At 40.3% G+C, this 21032-nt stretch overlaps 1 protein-coding gene across 1 annotated transcript in view; it reads left to right on the top strand.

Moving 5' to 3' along the window:
- Positions 1–21032, top strand: part of ALDH1L2 (aldehyde dehydrogenase 1 family member L2) — a 56252-nt gene that overhangs the window by 9592 nt on the left and 25628 nt on the right. Inside the window, exons 3-12 of the mRNA XM_082664972.1 lie at positions 4396–4630; positions 6353–6518; positions 8225–8326; positions 8538–8627; positions 10888–11022; positions 12386–12511; positions 13072–13163; positions 15126–15273; positions 19397–19516; positions 20102–20229. Coding sequence (XP_082521098.1) covers positions 4396–4630; positions 6353–6518; positions 8225–8326; positions 8538–8627; positions 10888–11022; positions 12386–12511; positions 13072–13163; positions 15126–15273; positions 19397–19516; positions 20102–20229 — 1342 coding nt within the window. The remainder of the gene's footprint in view (positions 1–4395; positions 4631–6352; positions 6519–8224; positions 8327–8537; positions 8628–10887; positions 11023–12385; positions 12512–13071; positions 13164–15125; positions 15274–19396; positions 19517–20101; positions 20230–21032) is intronic.

The following is a 21032-nucleotide window of genomic DNA, read 5'->3' as shown; positions in this document are numbered from 1 at the left end:
CTAGAGTAATGTCTGTTGCAGAGGTGCCGATAGGAATGCAGGGAAGGCCACACCCAACAATAGCAATTGATGTGGGGTCATAAAGAATACATTTATCTCAGAACAAATTATAGCTATGACTGCTTGGTTATTAAGGTAGGTAAAGAAAATAGCCATCCTCAGAGCAAACCGACAGCGTGATTCTGATTTGCATGCTATAGTTATGTTGAGAAAGAGTGCAAGAAACAGTCTACAGGTAGGGAATAAGAACTAGCATCTAGAAATCGTGACTTATGACTTGAATCTTTATAAATCACTGGTATGATGCAATACATTGGTTGGAAAACAATATCTGTGATAACCCTAAAATTTTACTTTTCTTTCTTGGGGGAATCAGCTCTGGGGTTTATTCTAGTTCTTGTTACTGGGGTAGTTGGATGAAGGCAGTCAAAAGGTACAAACTTCCCATTATAAGATAAATAAGGACTAGGGATGTAGTGCATAGCATGATAAATATAATTCACACCGCTGTACGTTATATGTGAAAGTTGTTAAGAAAGTAAATTCCTAGAGTTCTCAGCACAGGGAAAAATTTGTTTCTTTTCCTTTAATTTTATATCTATCTGAGAGGATGGATGTTCACTAAACTTATTGTGATAATCATTTCATGATGTATGTAAGTCAAATCATTATGCTGTACACCTTAAACTTACACAGTGTTGTATATCAATTATATCTCAGTAAAACTGGAAGAAAAAAAAAGAGTCAAGCTAAAACAGAGTTGGGCCAAGAGCACATATGCACATGGATTTAACCACTTGATGTAGAAATTATCCATGTTTCAGAAAAAAATTATCTCAACCTGGGAAATTCTGAGGGAATCTGCCTCGTGAATTCATACCTGGCTCCAAGGGCAGAAGGGGACAGATTCCCGTCACTGGGACTACCTGTCTCATCATTATCTATTCCCACCAGCTTTGTGTGTGGGATGTTTGGAAGGACTTACAGTTGAGGTATCAGATTGGCTGTTGAATCAGGAGGACCTCAAATAATATTAGCTTAAATAAGAGAGAAGTCCCTTTCTCAAGTTTGGATTGACCATCACAGCTGTTGTGGCAGCCAGATATTTATCACAGTGAAGGCTCCTTCAGTTTGTTGTCTTGCCATTATTAACACTGGGCTTCCATCTCATGGTCCAAGGTAGTGGCTTCAGCCCCCACTATCAACTCTGCATTCCAGCAAGCAGAAAGGGCAAGATGGGAAGCAGAGAGCAAGCCTTTATTAAGGGCATAATCCAGAAGTTTTACATATTACTCCCACTTGTATCCTGTTGGCTAGAACTTAGTCATAGGCCAAATCTATTTGCAGAACAGGCTGAGAAATACAGATTTTATTTGGGGTGGCCATGTGTTCAGCTAAAGTAGAGGAATCCTTGGTAAAGGAGGAAAGGGGCAACTAAGAGTCTCTACCATGTACAGTGAACTTCAGAAGAGTTGCAAGCATATGACTCTTACACCTCCTTTCAAACTGTTTCCTGGGAAATGAACTTTTCCCTGGTGCCTGGTCCCAGCATATGGTTAACAGTGTATGTTCTAGAATCATGAAACTAGTTCTGACTCTGCCACTTGATAGCTGTGTGACCCTGGACAAGTCACTTAAACTCATTAAGCTTAGTTCAGTGATACCCATCTCACATGGATTAAATGAGGTAATGTATGTAAACGGCTCAGCACGGCACCTGATTCATAAAAAGGATCAATAATGACAGCAGCGATTTTTGTTGTCAGTATAGTCAACTAGAGCCACAAAAAATAGTCCTGGGGCAGCCAAAAATCAATATGGGGGAGCAACACCTGAATGGCTCAAGTTTGTCTCAGTGGAGTGGATTTTTCAAATGAAGACTTCTAAGTCTCTTCCACCCCATTTTTCTTTCCCAGTCTAACCTTTCACAATTTTCTCCCAATTTCACCACTTTTTTTTTTTTTTTTTTTTTGCGGTACACGGGCCTCTCACTGTTGTGGCCTCTCCCGTTGCGGAGCACAGGCTCCGGACGCGCAGGCTCAGCGGCCATGGCTCACGGGCCCAGCCGCTCCGCGGCATGTGGGATCTTCCCGGACCGGGGCACGATCCCGTGTCCCCTGCATCGGCAGGCGGACTCTCAACCACTGTGCCACCAGGGAAGCCCTCACCACATATTCTTCACCACCATTTACCCATTTTCCTATCATCTGACATTTGGTTTTGTTCACAGCTTTTTGAGCATTTTAGGAATATTTACATTTTGTAAACATTATTATACTGGTCTCTCAGATTCTCCCAATTGGATTGACTAAAGCATCACCTTGAAGGCCAGGACCATTTTAGGACTTGTTAGGCTTTGGCCTTTAGGCTTCATGGAGGCATCATCCCCTGCAGAGTCTATGAATGTTGATGATTAGATGGGGAGAAAGGAAAGGAAGCCCGAACATGCAGGTACAATGCCTTAGTTAAGACTTCTGGATATTGCCGAAAAGGTAGTTTCTTTGTGTTATTGATGGAGAATAAATATATATATACTTAATATAGGCAAGGTATATAGTTAATAAAAGTGCTATTTTATTATGGAAAAAATGGGCTTGTGCTGTCTGTACTTTGCAGGGCCATTCCATTTCACACAGAGGTAGGAAGGAGTCATTCCTTGCAGAAGGGACAACATTTCCTGAGCAAAGAGTCTGGGATCTGCTTCAGTACGGCAAACCCTTATGGGGAGCATGGATTCTCCACTCTTGGCCTCTCTCCTCCACTAACTTATTTTATGGGCGAATTTAGGAGAAGGAACTAGACAGACGCAGCTCAACTCAGCTACTTTTGAAACCACACTCCTCCTCAGGTGGGACTCAAACCCAGCCACACCTCGGACTAGGGCTTGAATCACAATCCCTGACCTAGGAGGGGACTTGAACCCACTGTCTTTTCTTTTCATTGAAACCGCTTACCTAGTGTCAGGACTTACTGAAGCTCAGGTTCTTTTGTCTCAGCACAGAAAGAGTTCAGGGTGAGGCAAAGTGGCAGGCAAAGATTGAGTTTATTAGCATAGGAGGCTTGAGGGGTACAAGCAGGCCGGCAAGGGAGTGCGGCCCCAAGAACAAAGAGGGCTACTTTTTTTTTTTTTAATGTTTATTTATTTATTTGGCAGCACTGCTTGCGGCGCAGGGGATCTTTGTTGCTGAGTACGGGACCTTCGTTGCGGCATGCGGGATCTTTAGTCGTGGCATGCATGCAGGATCTAGTTCCCCTACCAGGGATCGAACCTGGGCCCCCTGCATTGGGAGCACGAGTCTTAACCACTGGACCACCAGGGAAGTCCCCAGAGGGCTACATTTTTATAGTCAAAGAAAAAATGGGAGGGAAGAAGACCACCTTCTTCCTCATTTTGTGTATATGTCAAGGCTTACATCATTAGTTCCTCCTTTGACCCTACATGGTCTAACCGGACTGTCATGGCGCTATTTAAATCATATGCATATTAGCAAAAGGGTGGTAACATATACTAAAATATGGTAATTTGTCTCAGGTTTTGGTATAATGTCCCCTTCCACCTAGTTTCTTTCCCCTTTCACCTGTTTACCTGTCTTGGCTACATGCAAGAATGCGGTTTTTCTCAGGGTCTGTTATCTTATAGACCTCCCAAGGCCGAATGCAGGCTTATATCTGTTTTTCTGTGGTATTGGCCTAAGTCAGTCTGTTTAGTTTCAAAATGTTCTGATTGTTGCTTAGCTGCCCGATGGTCTGGGCATTTTCTTGTTGGTGTCTAGCTTATGGTGATCTCCTGAAGTCTCTCTCTATCTATCTTCCCCTAGTGGGATTTCTATCTGTGTAACTATCTTATTCTATCCCTATCACTTTCTCCATTTATCTTTTGGGATCTGCCTGTTTGGCGGGGAGAGTGTGTTCCAGTCTACAGTTTTCCCTGTGATAAAAGGGACTTCCCCCCCAGGAAACAGGTGTGGGAAGGGAATCAAGGTTTTCCATCTGTACCAGAGGCTACGTCTAATTGGGGTGGTGATGTTTTGGCACTTGACTCCAAATCTTAAGAAACAAACAAACAAATGTCCTTTAAATGGCTGTATCAGTAATAAAGGTACAATTTTTGATCTATAAAAGAAGCAGCTTCAGTTAAAATCTCAAAACGTTGTCTAGCCACAAACTTCTGAGTTGAATCATATTATGCCTTAACTATATAGATAAAAATCACATTAGAAAAATAGGTGCATCTTGATAAAATTGTATCATGTCAAATCCTGGTCAGAATCTAAATTGTTCTTTACCATGTTTTATTTGTAAATGTTTCATGAAATTACAATGTGTGGATCCATAGTAATACAAAATTATGACTAAAACTTTTTTGATGAAAATAATCTTCTCTTTCATGCTCAGCTTTGGCTGCAGAGAAAAATGGGACCCCTGTGTTCAAGTTCCCTAGATGGAGAGTCAAGGGCAAGACCATAAAGGAGGTGGTGGAGGCCTACAGATCTGTGGGTGCTGAGCTAAACGTGCTTCCCTTCTGCACGCAGTTCATCCCCATGGATGTAATTGACAGCCCTAAGCACGGTTCCATCATTTATCACCCATCTATCCTTCCCAGACACAGAGGAGCCTCTGCTATCAACTGGTGAGATTTTTTTAAATAACCAAGATGGGCCCATTCCCATTGCTTGTAATCTTTCTGTGTTTTACCTAGGTGATCAAGCAACTAGGTATGCTTGAACAATTGTGAGGTCCCGATTGGCTGCTACTGTTGCACAAACTCCCCTGAGATCTAGAGGTACTGCATAAGCCAGAACAGTGTTTCCCAAGAATAATCTATGGAGTATTGGCTCTATCAGATGTAACTAGGTATTGAGCAGGCAAAGGTCCTGTGGTTAGACAAGTTTGGTTTATGCTGGATTTCTTTATCTCAGGACTCAGAAATTTTAATATGGGCTTCAATGTGGGCATCATAATCTCCAAGAGGGAATCTGAGTATAAAGTGCTCCCACACTTATTTGGCCGTAGAACATCTTTTTGCATAGAATATCTCAAGTACATTTCAGGAAATATTGAATTACCTGAAATTATCTTTCTCATGGTGTGACTTCCCCCATTCTACTTTAAGCCTCTTGAGGGGAAATAGGACTCTGGTCTAACATTTTTACTGCCGTATGTCCCAGTATCAAGAATGCTGCCTGGTATACTGTAGATGCCCAGGCCTATAGGTGTACTATACTGTGGGTCAAGGTGGGCCTTTCCCACCTTCTCTACCTTTTCTTCTTTACCTGCACATCTCCCAGCTGTCTCTTAGTGTCAAGTTATCAGATAGGCAGAAAATCTATACTTAGTTTAAATGTGGTAAAAAAAAAAGCATTTCATTGTATTTTAAGGCCAATTACATGAATTGATTTCTTTTTTGCTCTTGTAAATAGTACTATAGTGGATATCTTTGTACTTAAACATGTATTTTTTTTCTCAGTTCACATTGCTTGCACAGGCAGAATCATTGGGTCAAAATACATGAATATTTTCAAGGCCCTTAGATAACACAATGCCAATTAATTCCTCAATATTTCTGAAAAGAGTGGTTGATTGACTGGTTGGTTGATTGATTTAGGTCTTGCTTGATTAGTAGCTCAGAGAGGTAAAAATGATTAGATGGAGAGCATGGCTGACCTACCAGTTCATACTCTGTCGATATTAGCGTGCTCTCTGATATTCTCTTATGTATGTATTTTCATATATCTGGCTTATTGTATGTATTATAAGGTCTATAGGGCCAGCATTTCCTCTTAGGCTAAACTTACAGAATACAAAATACAAATAGTTGAATTAATCAACCATCTTTTACTACAATTTATAGCTATTCTAGAACTAATTCTAGCTCTAAGTGACGCTTGTACCTGAATTACACAACCTAAATTAATAATCAGTTCTCCTTTTCACATTGCACTGATCATCTTCTGTTTTATCTTCCATTATCTTATTCTGCCTAATACGGGGTCAGGTACAATGTAGGAACTGGACATGGGTGGCCAAAATTACTCGATGCTGCCGCAGAAAGCCGACACCTGGGAATCAGTGGGGGGTAGTACTGATGGTCTCTAATGGCTTTTTGAATAGACTATAAGTCATTAGTATGTGTTAACAAGAAAGACTACAGAGATGAGGTTGTATAAAGTAGCAGTACCATTAAGTTCTGCTTTTTTTGAGTGTTTACATCTCCCAGCTCTGCTGTAATTTTCACAATAGTTTCATTCACTGTCTATTTTCCATTGTAAACACCTTGTACTTTAATGTCACTAATTTATCACCTTATGATACAGTTAACCAACATTTTATGTTGAAACTCTTCTTTTCCCAGGACTCTAATCATGGGAGATAAGAAAGCTGGGTTTTCTGTTTTCTGGGCTGATGATGGTTTAGACACAGGACCAATCCTCCTCCAGAGGTCATGTGATGTCGAACCCAATGATACAGTGGATGCACTTTATAATCGATTTCTTTTTCCTGAAGGAATCAAGGCCATGGTCAGTATATTTATGCTATCAAGGAGAATTTAGTAATGCTTTAAAGTTTTTCTTTTATTGAGAATTTGCTCCTGTGAATTTGTACTAAAAATAAAAAGCCCCAAAATAAAATTAGATTTTATATTTGCCAGTAGGATGGTATTTTGAGGGTGGAAATCTGCACTTTAGAATTTCTTAGTCTATGAATCTGACTTCTTATTCTGAGAACAGTGATCAAGTGGATAAAGTAGTAATCAAACTCCTTCATTCATTTTACCAAATATTTGAATCTCCAGCCGTGTTTATAATGACTAATTGTAAAGAAGCGGCAGAATCTTAAGAAATTTTGATATGTAATTTGGGCTTTCTTCAAAAACATTTAAAATCAGTCTATGTAAAAGGGTGAAATTTAACACTGCTTTATTTGTTCAGATATGCTCTGGATTAAAGGCTCAAAACATGTGCACCACAAAGAAAAAATACATTAACCTGTAAAAACATTGAAAGATAATTTCCATGTCATTTAATGTCTTCTATAGTTTGATATGGTAGAAGTACAACACAGAGATGGACAGTAAGATGATATAAAGAAGCAGCCATTGATTTAGGAGAGAGGAGAGCAGTGCTTTGTATCATTTAACGATTAAGAGAGTAGTTCTCGTTTCACCACTTATTTGCTGTATAATAGGCAGGTCACTTAGCCTCTTTAGCCTTGGTTTCCTCATCTATAAAATGTGGATAATACTGCCTGACTTACAGGGTTGTTGTGAAAATTAAATGACGTTTGTGTAAAGCATCTGGCACACACAGGTGCTCAAAATGATCATTATAATCAAAATAGTATTTTGTGTGTTCAGTAGCATTCGAGCAAGCCTGGATCCTGTACCTGGTGATATTATAATAGCCAGAAATAGATGGAATGAATGAGCTGTAAACTTGGCCCTGTTCCCAGGTGGCTCCCTCCACGTGCTCTTGTGGAGGTTGGAGTACTCAGCTGTGAGTACTTAGAGAGAAAACTGAGAACTTGAGCTCACATAGGTCTCCCAGTGAAGGAGAGAGGCTCTCAACTCAAGGTAAACATAAATATGGCATGGAAGGGGATGTAGGACGCATCCCAAAGGCAATCAAACTCATGGACAGTTTTAATTGTTTTTTAATTCCAGGTGTCCTAAGCTAGAAAGCCAGTTGAATTCCTTAAATATGACTTTCTAGAATCATCATGATGAGCAGAAATAACCCACAATGACTTATTTTACAATTATATTCCTGAAATTTCCATTGAAACACCAAGGGGAGATTGAAATTTGCTTAAATAAAGGAGTCATTTTAAAAAGTACAGGATGGATATTGGCAGTAGATAGACCTGGATGCGGATCCTGCTTCTACCACCTACAAGCTATCTCTGTGATCTTGAGCTAGTTGCTTTTCCTCGAGCTAGTAGTTTGAGGCTTTTTGCAGGCCTCAGTTTCCTCCTCTGTAAAACAGGACTAATAATACCCATGTTGTAGGACTGGTATGATGCTGCAAGGGATATTTTACATAAAGTAGGCACCACACTGCCTGGCATAATTATGGATCCAAAGAAATGGTAGTTATTTTTATCAAAGTCTGACTCTCTGGACAGATTGATTTATATGTAGTAATTCTGTTCAACAGAAACTTCAGTTAAACAGGCCATGTCATTGTTGACCACTGGGCTCTAACACAGTTAATATTTTTGGCTTTAGGTGGAAGCTGTCCAGCTCATAGCTGATGGAAAAGCTGCTCGTATGCCCCAGTCAGAAGAAGCTGCAACATATGAAGGTATCCAGAAAAAGGAAAACGCTGAGGTATTTATATCAACTCAGTAACACATCTCAGAGTTTATTGTCATCCACCTTTAAGCAGTTCTCAGTTTACCATTTCCTACCAAAAGGTAAATCTCCAAGGGAGGCTGCTACCCCATCCCTACTCATGTCCGCCACTGATGGAGAGAAATGTTTCTATTGCCTTTGAGACTTGCAGCATTAGAAGTTCAACCTGTGCTTTGTGCATTTCTAGATCTCTTGGGATCAGTCTGCTGAAGCTTTACATAACTGGATCCGAGGTCATGATAAAGTCCCTGGAGCTTGGACAGAGATAAATGGACAGGTATGTTCTAGGAACCTTTTTTTTTTTTTGCATATAACCTTTGTAAGAGGTATTACACATAAGTCTAGTCTTCCTCTGGTTCTTCCTTTGGTTGTGAGGAGAGTCTGTGTTCTAGGTACACGTGACCAGCTAAAAGAGCTCTAGGTACACGTGACCACCTCCCTCTTTACTCCCCATGTATTGAGCATTTGGTGTGAAGCGGACACTAGGCACAGCCTCTGCTCTCAGGGCGACTGCAGTTTTATGGAGAAGGCAGAGAAGTGAATAAACACGCACAATGAAGTAGACAAATGATGTAACTGAGGCCCAGATTCAGGTGTCTTAGGAAAGGCTTTCTAGAAAAGCTGACTGTTTCGCTTGCACTTGGAGAAGAGGTCAACAGGTAGAGAATGAGTCAAAGAGTTAAAGACCCAGAGGTAGGAGAGCATATTACCTGGACAGGGACTCGCAGTAGAGTTCAGTGAAGCTGTAGCCCCAGGTGTGAGGATCAGGTGTGAGAGGCATGGGGAGGGATGCAGCAGGGGCGGTGGGGGGGGGCAGGAAAGGCCTTCTAATCCCTGTGAGATCTCCACTCAACTCAGTTCTCAGGTTTCACCTCTTGTAGGAAGTCTCCTGACCTCACACGCCCAGCCTGGCGGGATTGGGCATCCCTTCTCTCTGTTCCCGTAACGCCCTGCCTAGCTCTGACACAGCATATTATATACTATAAGCATCTCTTTATGTATCTATCCCTCTTACCCCTGTAGACTGTGAACCCCTCAGGGGCAAGAGCATCATGTTATTGTCTTGATACTCTCAGCACTTACACAGGGTTCTTAGTGCATATTAGGTGTCAATAAAAATATGTGGGATCAACGAAGGACCAAGGGAAGAGGTTTAGTGCAGTGCTTAAAGGGTGGGATTGGAGGGCATTATGGTAAGTGAAATAAGTCAGGCAGAGAAAGGCAAATACTGTATGATATCACTTATATATGGAATCTAAAAAGTACAACAAACTAGTGAATGTAATATAAAAGAAGCAGACTCACAGATACAGAGAACAAACTAGTGGTTACCAGTGGGGAGAGGGAAAGGGCTGGGGGGCAAGATAAGAGCAGGGGATTAAGAGGTACAAACTATTATTTATAAATTAAGCTACAAGGATATATTGTACAATGCAGGGAATATAGCCAATATTTTATAAGTATAAATGGAGTATAACTTTTAAAAATTGTGAGTCACTATATTGTACACCTGTGACTTTATATTATACATCAACTATACTTCAATAAAAAAATAAAGAATGCTACCATGGACATCCTTGCACATGTACCCTTGATCACATGGTTAGTACTGGGTGTATATCTTAGACTAGAGTGACATCATCATAGCATATGAATATATTTTACCACAACTGATAATACCCAGTTTTTCAAAGCAGATATACTCACACAAAAAAGTGTGGTATCTGAAGCCAGAATGTTTCCATTAAAATTCTGGCTTTGCAACTATTTGCCGTGTAACCTTTGGCAGGTTATTTAACCATTGGGTGCAGGTTATTTAACCAATGGGTGCCTTGGTTTCCTCATTGTAGAATGAGACTAATAATAGTGCCTCCTTTATAGGTTTGGGGTTGTTGTGAAGATGAAATGAGTTAATACACGTTAATTCATCGAAGTACTTAGTCCCTGGCATAGAATGAGTTTTCAATAACTATTAAACATTATAATGCTCAATAAATGATAGCTAATGGCCATAGAATTATAATAATAATTATAACAACAAATCAATTAGTATCCAGTTCTCTTAGTTACAGTCTGGATCCAGTCCTGTTTCCATAAACCAACACACAAAGCACCTGTACCTCCCATCGTACATCCCACTGCAATATAATAGTTTGTTTACTACTCTGCATCTGCCCTCCCTGATACCCCACCAACACCTCCACTTCCCCCACAAACCCTACCTTCAGGCTGCAAAGTCTGTGAGGGCTTTTATCTCATTCACCTTTGTGTCAATGTGCATAAATGATAAATGTATACTCGTGTCACCTGGATGTGCGGCATTTTTTAAAACTCTTCAGTCACACATTCACAGACTATCTCTTGCTTTGTGTCATTTCCATAGATGCTTGATATCATTGGGGGTGGGGGGGGTCCCAAATTTTGTCATAGATGAGAATTGCAACTTCAGCTTTTTTGCCAGGACTGCTGCTCGCATACACCCTTATAACCAGCCTCCACTTCCCCCTTTCACAACCTGGGTTTGATCTCTTTATTAGGTGGTCACTTTCTATGGCTCATCATTACTGAATAGCTCCATCCCTCCTGGAGAACCACTGGAAATTAAAGGTGCCAGGAAGCCCGGTCTTGTTACCAAAAGCGGCCTTGTTCTTTTTGGTAACGATGGAAAAGCAGTGAGTGTTCAACATGGTTACCTCTAAAATAACTTTTTTGGTTTCCTTTGATAAACCCAAGCTATTGAGGGACTAGCTTTCACAGGGTAGTCTGGCTTTGCAGTGGGATGTGGGAGCTCAAGGTGTCTGTGCTCCATTTCTCTCTAGGGATGAGCTGGCTCTAGGTACCTTGATGAGAAGAAGGCTTCTCAGGACGGGCCCCGAGGACCCGCACAGCCTCGTTTGTGATACAGTAGAAAGATCTTGGAGTTTAGTCAGGAAACAGGTCGTGAATCCCTGCTCTGCCACTTACTGGTCTTGGGCAGGACGCCTCTCCCCTCAGAGGCTCAGTTTCCGCATCTGTAAAACAGAGAGTGATCTTGTCTGTCTGCCTTCCCACTGGCAGAGTCTGGGAGGATCAGATGGTGTGGCCCTCTTCAGAGGCTCCCCCCTCTGCCTCACCAGGCAGGCGCCCACCCACTCTGCCTGTGCTTGGGGGCATGGACTCTGGGCCTCTCTGGGTTCTTGGGCAGCTGCCCAGTAAAGAAAGCAAAGGGGCATTTGCAGCTCACAGACACTTTCTGTTGGCTTACAGAATAGATCAGTTACTAAGATTGTAGGCTGCAGAGTCCATCTGGTCCTGGGCTGTAACCCCAGCTCTGTTACTCGCTGTGTGGCACTGGGCAAAGTACTTAATTTCATTGAGCCTCCATTTCCTCATCAGTAAAATGGGGATAATAAGGACACCTGCCTCCATCAGGATTTATGGGATTGAATAAGATACTTCAGCATGTACGTACTTAGCACAGTGCATGCTGCAAAGTTAAGTGTTCCAAAGATGGCAGTAGTAGTAGTAGTAATACTTGTACTAGTAGCAGTGGTAGTTACCGTAGGCTTTAGACCCAATACCTATATCCGAATGTCAATTTTGGGAGGGCTTATCATCCATTTTGCGATATACCTACCCGTAGACGTAACTTCCTCCTTTCTGCTGCCATGGCTGAAACACCATTTCAGTCCTTTTACACATAACGATGAGTGCTTTTAATCCAAATATATATTTTTTTCGGTACGCGGGCCTCTCACTGCTGTGGCCTCTCCCGCTGCGGAGCACAGGCTCCGGACGCACAGGCTCAGCGGCCATGGCTCACAGGCCCAGCCGCTCCGCGGCATGTGGGATCTTCCCAGACCGGGGCACGAACCCGTGTCCCCTGCATCGGCAGGTGGACTCTCAACCACTGCGCCACCAGGGAAGCCCTAATCCATATTTTTATATTTGTCAAATAAGCTGCTTCTTATACCCATATAAGACTCCTCCCACCAGTCTCACTTTTGAATTGTCCTAATCCTCAATTCTTCTGCTTGTTTTGTTGTTATTTTATAGCTGATGGTGAGAAATCTGCAGTTTGAAGATGGAAAAATGATTCCTGCCTCTCAGTACTTTTCAGCGGGTGAGACATCAGTGGTGGAACTTACAGCCGAAGAGGTGAAGGTGGCAGAGACCATCAAGGTGAACATGAGAAGTTCTTAATGTTACTCTTATCTTGGAAAACGAAACCATTTTTGTTAACTGGTACCATTAATCCTCAAAGTAGTTGGGATGGAACTTTTATTTCCTCTTTTTCGTATTAGCTGCAAAAGGAAATCAGTGCCAAAATTTATACGCACATTTATTTGTCACTCACATAAATAATCCAAGGCAGTTCTAGGTTGGCCTGGGGGTTAGGGGTGAAGCTGGAACATGAAGGTTAGGGGTGGAGTCAAGCAGGAACCCAGGCTGGGCTATCTTCAAGGTCCTGCTGGGGGTCATCTCCATCCCAGACAGCCAAGAAGAGCACAAGAACACAGAGAACTGTGTGAAGGAGGTTTTTCATGGGGCAAGTCTGGGAGTACAGGTCACTTATATTCACATTCACCGGCTAGAAGTCAGTCACACGGCCACCTCTAACTTGAAGAGATGCTGAGAATTGTAATCAATCCAGGAAAAGAAGTAGGTTTGGTGAGAAGCTAACTAGTCTCTGCCACAGTGTTCTACATGGCAGCTCCCTCATAAAAGTTTCCCTTGTGCAGGTCATCTGGGCTGGAATTTTAAGCAACGTCCCTGTTATTGAAGATTCAACAGACTTCTTTAAATCTGGAGCAAGCTCAATGGATGTTGTCAGGTAAAACCACCACCTTACTGACTCATACCCCTCCACCAGGGATTTTGACTTTGACTTTGACTTTGAAAATCAAATCGAAATCCTTTGTACTGGTTATCACTCTATTGTACCCATCTACTGTATTTCTCTTTTCTTCATCTTTTTTGGTTTGTTTGTTTCCATGGTCAAATACATGTATTTGTTCCCTTCTCTTCATTGCTAACCAGGAGTTATTTTCATATTTACTCTACACCTAGAAAGCAACCCTTCTAATGATTTGTTTCATTTAAAAATCTGTCTTCATATTTCTTAGTTGATTCTCCTCCAGTTAAAGTTGGGAAGTTCTGAGTGAGAATGTTAAAAGGGATTTCTCTATATAGTCTCACCTAAAAGGATACCTTACACTGATTATGCTTACCCCTAATCATTTTCTCCTATCTCCCTAAGTTACCTGGTATGATATATCTAGAATGAGGATTGCCAGACTTCTTGCAAGAGTAAGGGTAATCACTCTACAGTCAGAATTTCTCTACAGAGGTTTCAAACAAGTAGAAAGGGCTAGAGGACTAGAAAGCCACCCTCTGTGGCATGAAGAGCAGACCAGGATCCTAACAGTGGCGAGTCTTGCAGAGGTGCTTTTTCTTTGAGGGCCACACTATGGCCATTTACTAAATAAACAAGGTAAACTCCTCTTGACAATCCTTCATGTCGACAAAGCAAGTGTTCTTGATGAACATTCTATTTATTTATTTATTCATGTATTTAACAAAATTTATTGAACATTTATGACATCAGGAACAGTTTTTTGCACTGGGGATACAGTCATGAACAAGACAAAGTCCCTTCATTCGTGGATCTTTTTTATTCCAATCATCAAAAACAATCCTCTCAAGAGCAAATATCATTACCAGAAGTTAAAAGTTTTGGTTCCTCAAGTTACAGATTTCTCAGCTATGGTTCATGAGTTCCCAGAACCTTCTCATTTGCTCAACTAAAGATTTCAACATTGTACTTTTAACACTAGTTTTTTGCTAACAAGATACTGCTGCAGGAGTTACCCATTTCCTGTTTGAGTGTGTGACTTACCATAATCATCTGATATTATTAGCTTGGACTACCAAGGCACCTCATCTCTCTTAGGGAATAAATGGCTGAGCAACCCCTGTGGTGAGCTTTCTAGTACACCTCTGTCTGGTATACCTGTGCTACTCAAGAAATGTCAAATTAGAGCTATGATTTGAAAAATTAACAGTGAAAAATCAAAGGGTTGAAAAGGACTTTACAAATTATATTAACCTTCTCGATGGTTCTATTTAGTACCTATCTTAGCCATGTAATACAAACAAATGTTTGTTTTATTGTTTCACAGGATCTAGAGAAAATATTCTACGGTATGACTTTGGTTTCTTATAATCGTCATAGTTCAGAAAATTTCCTTATTTCTTATTCCTTGAGTATTTTGAAAGGAAAGAAACTGATTTTATGTGCCCTTTATCATCTTGCTTGCAAGTAATTAAAATGTCTTTGCCTTGATTTCTTGTATTTCTAGTCATGTATAAAAAAAATTGCTGGGACTTCCCTGGCAGTCCAGTGGTTAAGACTCCGCACTTCCAATGCAGGGATTGCAGATTCGATCCCTGGTCGGGGAACTAAGATCCCACGTGCCATGCGATACAGCCAAAAATAAATAAAATTTTTAAAACATAAATAAAAAGTTTAATAATTGCCACTGTCCTTCAAGATCGCTTTAAAATTTTTTTTCTCCCAATCTTATCAATTTCTCTGATTATTATCATAGAAGATCTCATGGGATATAAATAGGCATGTGACATACGTCCTACTTCAAAGCACGTTAAATGTAATCACAGTCCCTCTAAACTCTTTTTTTTTTTTTTAACATCTTTATTGGGGTATAATTGCTTTACAATGGTCCTCTAAACTCTTTTAAAAATGTAAGTAACATGAGCTGGTTCTTCCTTTCAGGCTGGTTGAAGAGATAAGACAGAAATGTGGAGGACTTCAGTTACAGAATGAGGATGTTTATATGGCCACCAAGTTTGAAGACTTCATCCAAAAAGTCGTGAGGAAACTGAGAGGAGAAGATCAAGAAGCGGAGCTAGTGGTGGATTACGTAAGCCTGTCCATGGTGTTGAAAACCTAAATCGTTAAGACCTTCGTACTGTAAAAGAATGCTGTACCTTTCATCCATTTGTTTTTACATTTACAACCTTTTTAAAATGACAGTTTTATTGAGATTATAATTCAGATACCATACATTTCACCCTTTTAAAATGTATAATTCGGGCTTCACTGGTGGCACAGTGGTTGAGTGTCCGCCTGCCAATGCAGGGGACGCGGGTTCGTGCCCTGGTCCGGGAGGATCCCACGTGCCGCGGAGCGGCTGGGCCCATGAGCCATGGCCGCTGAGCCTGAGCGTCCGGAGCCTGTGCTCCGCAACGGGAGAGGCCACAACAGTGAGAGGCCCGCGTACCACAAAAAAAATAAATAAATAAAATAAAATGTATAATTCATTGTTTTTTAGTATTTCACCAAGTTGTACAACCATCACCACTATCTGGTTATGGAACATTTTTATCACCTCCTAAAAAGAAACCCTGTATCCCTTGGCAGTCATTCTCTGCTCTCCTCTCTAATTTACTTTCAGTTTCTATGGATTTGCCTATTCTAGACATTTCATATAAATGGAATTAGGTAATAAGTGGCCTTTTGCAGCTGGCTTCTTTCACTTAGCATAATGTGTTCAAGGTTCATCCATATTGTAGAGTAGATTATCACTTCATTCCTTTTTCCTAGCCAAGTAATAGTCCATTGTGTGGATAAACTACATTTTGTTTATCCTTTCCTCAGTTGATGTACATTTGGACTGTTTCTACTTTGGGGCTATTATAACTAATGCTGTTATGAAAATTCATGTATAAGTTTTTGTGTGAACATATGTTCTCAGTTCTCTTGGGTAAATATCTAGAAGTGGAATTGATGAGTCATATAGTAACTCTATGTTTAACTTTTTGAGGAACTGCCCATCTGCTTTCCAAAGTGACTACACCATTTTACAATGCCAGTAGCAATGTAGGAAGCTTCTAATTTTTTCATGTCCTCACCAACATATCCTATTGTCTGTCTTTTCTCTTTCAGCTGTTCTAGCAGGTGTGAAGTGACATCTTGTTCTGGTTTTGATTTACATTTCCCTAATGACTAATGATAAACATCTTTTCATGTGCTTATTGGCCACTTGTATGTCTTCTTTGGAGAAATACCTATTCAAATATTTCACCTGTTTTGGGGGGTTTTTTTGTCATTGTTTCTTTTGTTTTGGTTTGGTTTGGTTTTTTTGGCCTCACCAAGCAGCTTGTAAGATCTTAGTTCCCTGACCAGGGATGGAACCCAGGCTGCTGGAAGTGAGGACACCCAGTCCTAACCACTGGACCACCAGGGAATTCCCTCAAATCCTTTGCTTCTTTTTTAACTGGGATATTTGTCTTTTTAATTTTTGAGTTGTAGGAGACCTTAGTATATTTTGGATACTAGACCCTAATCAGATTTATTATTTGTAAATATTTTGTCCCTTTCTGTGGGTTTTCTTTTCACTTTTTTGATAGTGTCCTTTAACACACAAAAGTTTTAAAATTTGATTAAGTCCAATTAATCTGTTTGTTCTTTTGCCACTTGGGCTTCTATATGTCTTGTTTTATGCCTTTTTTGCTCCTCTACTCCTTTACTGCTCTCTTTTTTGTTAAATGGATATTGTCTAGTATGCCAGTTTAATCTCTTTTGCTATATATTTTTATTTCCTTAATGGTTGCCTTGAGGATTTCAAGAGACGTTTTTCTTAAAACATTCTAGCTCAGATTAATACCAACTCAATATCAATAGTGTAGAAAAAATTTGCTACAGTATAGCTCTGCTCCCTGCCCCCTTATTTGTGCTATTACTGTCATACAAATACATCTTTATACATTATAAACCCACCAACATAGTTTTATAATTATTGCTTTATGCAGTTGTCTTTCAAATCAGATAGAAGAAGAAAAGGGTTTAAAAACAAAAATACATTTATACTGACTTATATTTACCTTTGTCAGTGTTCTTTATTTCTTCATGTAGATTTAAATTACTGTGTAGTGTCCTTCCATTTCTGCCAGAAGGACACTTTTTAGTACTTTTTGAAAGGCAGTGTGCTAGCAATGTTCATGTGCAAGCAATGTTCATGTGCTAGCAATGTGCTAGTTTCATTCATTTGGGAATGACTTAATTTCTCCTTTGTTCTTGGAGGGTGTTTTTGCTGTATGTGGAATTTTCGGTTGACAGTCTCTTTCAGCACTATGAATATATCATCCTATTGCTTTCTGGCCTCCATGGTTTCTGAGGATAAGTCATCTGTTAATTTTATTGAGGATCCCTTTTATGTGATGAGTTGCTCCTCCCTTGCAGCTTTCAAGATTCCCTCTTTGTCTTTGGCTCTTGACCATTTTTATATGATGTGTTTAAGATGGATCTCTGAGATTTTTCTACTTGGAGTTTATTGAGCTTCTCGGACATGCAGACTAATGTTTTTCATCAAATTTGGGACATTTTCAGCCATTATTTCTTCAAATATTCTTTCTGCCCCTCTCCTCTTCTCCACTCATTCCTGGGACTCTCATTATGCATGTGTTGGTACGTTTGATGGTGTCCTGCAGGCTTCTAAGGCTCTATTCATTTTTTAAAAATATTTATTTATTTTTAAAATTTATTTTGGCTGCGCTGGGTCTTCGTTGCGGCACGTGGGATCTTTAGTTGTGGCATGTGAACTCTTAGTTGCAGCATGCATGTGGGATCTAGCTCCCCAACCAGGGATTGAACCCGGGCCCCCTCCATTGGCAGTGCAGCATCTTACCCACTGGACCACCAGGGAAGTCCCTCTATTCATTTTTTTAATTCTTTTTCCTTCCTATTTTCAGACTGGATATCTCTATTGACCCATTGTCTGGCTTGCTAATTCTTTCTTCTGCCTGCTTGAATCTATGTTGAACCTCTCCAGTGACTTGTAAAATTTCAGTTATTGCACATTGCTTTTTTACGGCTGAGTAGTATTCCATTGTTTATATGTATATGTATATATATATGCCACATCTTCTTTATCCATTCATCTGTTGATGGACATTTAGGTTGTTTCCATGTCTTGGCTATGTAAATAGTGCTGCTATGAACATTGGGGTGCGTGTATCTTCTCAAATTTAGAGTTTTGTCTGGATATATGCCCAGGAGTGGGATTGCTGGATCATATGGCAACTCTATTTTTAGTTTTTTAAGGCACCTCCATACCGTTTTCCATAGTGGCTGCACCAATATAATTCCCACCAACAGTGGAGGAGGGTTCCCTTTTCTCCACATCCTCTCCAGCATTTGTTATTTGTAGACTGTTTAATGATGGCCATTCTGACCCGTGTGAGGTGGTACCTGATTGTAGTTTTTATTTGTATTTCTCTACTTACTGGTGATGAGCAGCAAGCTACCCTCTTGCTATTTTTTGTTTCTTTTCTAGGCATCGTCAATTTCTCTATGTAAAATAATTTCTGAAATCATTAAATTTCCTTTTTAATGCCTTCATTGATGTGTGATCTTATGCCAATAATGCTCTTTCACATATATAATTTTAATTATGTCTCTTAATAACTGTATGAAGCAGGTATATTATCCCCATTTTATTGTTGAAAAAACTGAGATTTATAGAGGTTAAGGGACTAATCTAAATTCACTTGCCAGCTAATAGTAGAGAGTACAACTTAAGCAACACATATGTAAGAGAGGGAAAGTGAAAATGGGGAAGAACACTGGAAAGAAAACTTAAAATGGCACCAGTGTAAAAGGAAACCTATTGACAGGCAATTTCAAAACTTTGAATGACAGTAGTTGGTGCACTCCACAGATGTTGCCACTAGATGGTGGTGTTTCCACTATTTGAGGTCTTCTGAGTCATAGTTCATCTCTATGAGGAAGAAAACAGATCTTTATAAGCTCCCCCTAGAGTACTTCGGTCATCCCAGAAGCTGACCTCCTGTCTCAATGGCCAATCTAAGCATCATGAGGCCTAAATATTACACATGCTTGTCTCTTCTGGACAGTCAGCACTAGAATCCCATTGACTTAACGCCTCCCTCTGCATTAGTGAATAAGCTTCTTTATTGCTATTTGGTATCAAATGCATACGCACAGAAATCCATTGAATCTATTAATATAATTCTCTCTCTTAGGTTTCAAAGGAGGTCAATGAAATGACAGTAAAAATGCCACATCAGTGCTTCATAAATGGACAGTTCACAGATGCCGATGATGGAAAGACTTATGACACCATCAACCCAACAGATGGATCTGTGAGTAATTTCTTAGCGTGTGTAGTGACCACCGATCATGGATTTTTTTCACCTATACACTGTTATAAAACAGTCTTAAGAAGTTACTTATTCTATTACTCTGACCCTGAGCACTTAATATAAATGTACTTCATGCCTTTCTTTCAACTATTCATTTCTGGTACTGGCTGCTGTTAACTACAGTAACCAACTTTAAAGAATGAATATTTATGATGAATTTAGATGGATCACTATACCTATACACATCAGAAGCACAATTCCACATAAAGCTATATGTGTGAAAAAAAAAATCTCAGACTTTGCAAGCTCGTGGTGAGAAATTCCGCTTCCCCAAGGCGAGAGAAGAAATACAGTTTCCTAAATGTGTCTTTTCATAGTGTAGTGTGACACGCGAAGTACTAAATTTTAGGCTCATAATTTTCATGTTAAAATTGTTTCTTTTTCTTTACTATATTACTGGAAGTATTGATTTTCCATCATAAAAATTCTTTGAATTTTATAGTATAATAATTAATCCCAATAAACATAATTGCATATCTCCATATATAGATAACCTAGAACCTATTTTTTCCTACCTTGAAATAGACGATATGCAAAGTATCCTATGCCTCTTTGGTGGATGTTGATAAAGCAGTGGCAGCAGCCAAAGATGCTTTTGAAAATGGTGAATGGGGAAGAATGAATGCACGAGAAAGAGGAATATTGATGTACAGGTACGATTTTTAAGGACACAGCCTGTGGCCTTTGGATACTGACTAGATTGCCAAGATTTTAAAATTTTCTTCAAAACATTCTAGCATGCACCTGTTATATAGCACGTCTTTTGTTCCTTGCATCCTATAAAATCCCATATATATGAGCTCCTGATTTTTGTACTGTTGCTTGTTTCAGTCAGCGTCCCTGTACCAGAAGAAGTTTAGTAAAGGACTATGTATTTGTAAAGATGTGAGCAAAGTCAAGGGAATCCGTCAAAGGATAATGAAGCACCCAGGCAGGGGTAGAACAGGGGGAAGGTGCTCTTACTCCAAGGCCTGAAGGGACAGAGGAAGGAGCTGTTACTAGAATCAGGTAAGATCTATAGCTATAGGAGAAGACCACACTATAGCGGGTTTGGGTAGAGGGACGCAGCATCTGCTGGTCTACAGCCCATCGCTGAGGCAACCGGAGGATTCAAATCCCAGACCATTTTATCCTCCAGTTCGCCAGTCTCTTGGGGGTGCCTCCCGCTGGCCCCTCATTAGCTATGCCCAGTGAGAGAGCACGGGAGCCAGTGATGTAGTCTATAAAGGTCATCCTCCAGGGATCACAGAGCAGGGTGGAGATGAGAGCACATGGAGAACATCCAGCACCCTGCTGTTTCCAAAGGGACATTTTAAGTCTACTTCATGTGTAGGGAGTAGAAGCAAGGAGGAAAAACACTAAGGCCTGGAAAGGGTATTATAAATCGGTAGCTGAGTATGCCAAGAGTAATCAGATTCGATCATAAATTCAGTTTCCTACTTACTAAAAGCCAAAT

Source organism: Grampus griseus (genome assembly GCF_964374135.1).
Source record: "Grampus griseus genome assembly, chromosome: 11".
In the NCBI taxonomy this organism is placed as follows: Eukaryota; Metazoa; Chordata; class Mammalia; order Artiodactyla; family Delphinidae; genus Grampus; species Grampus griseus.
This window is presented reverse-complemented; position numbering and strand designations above follow the sequence as displayed.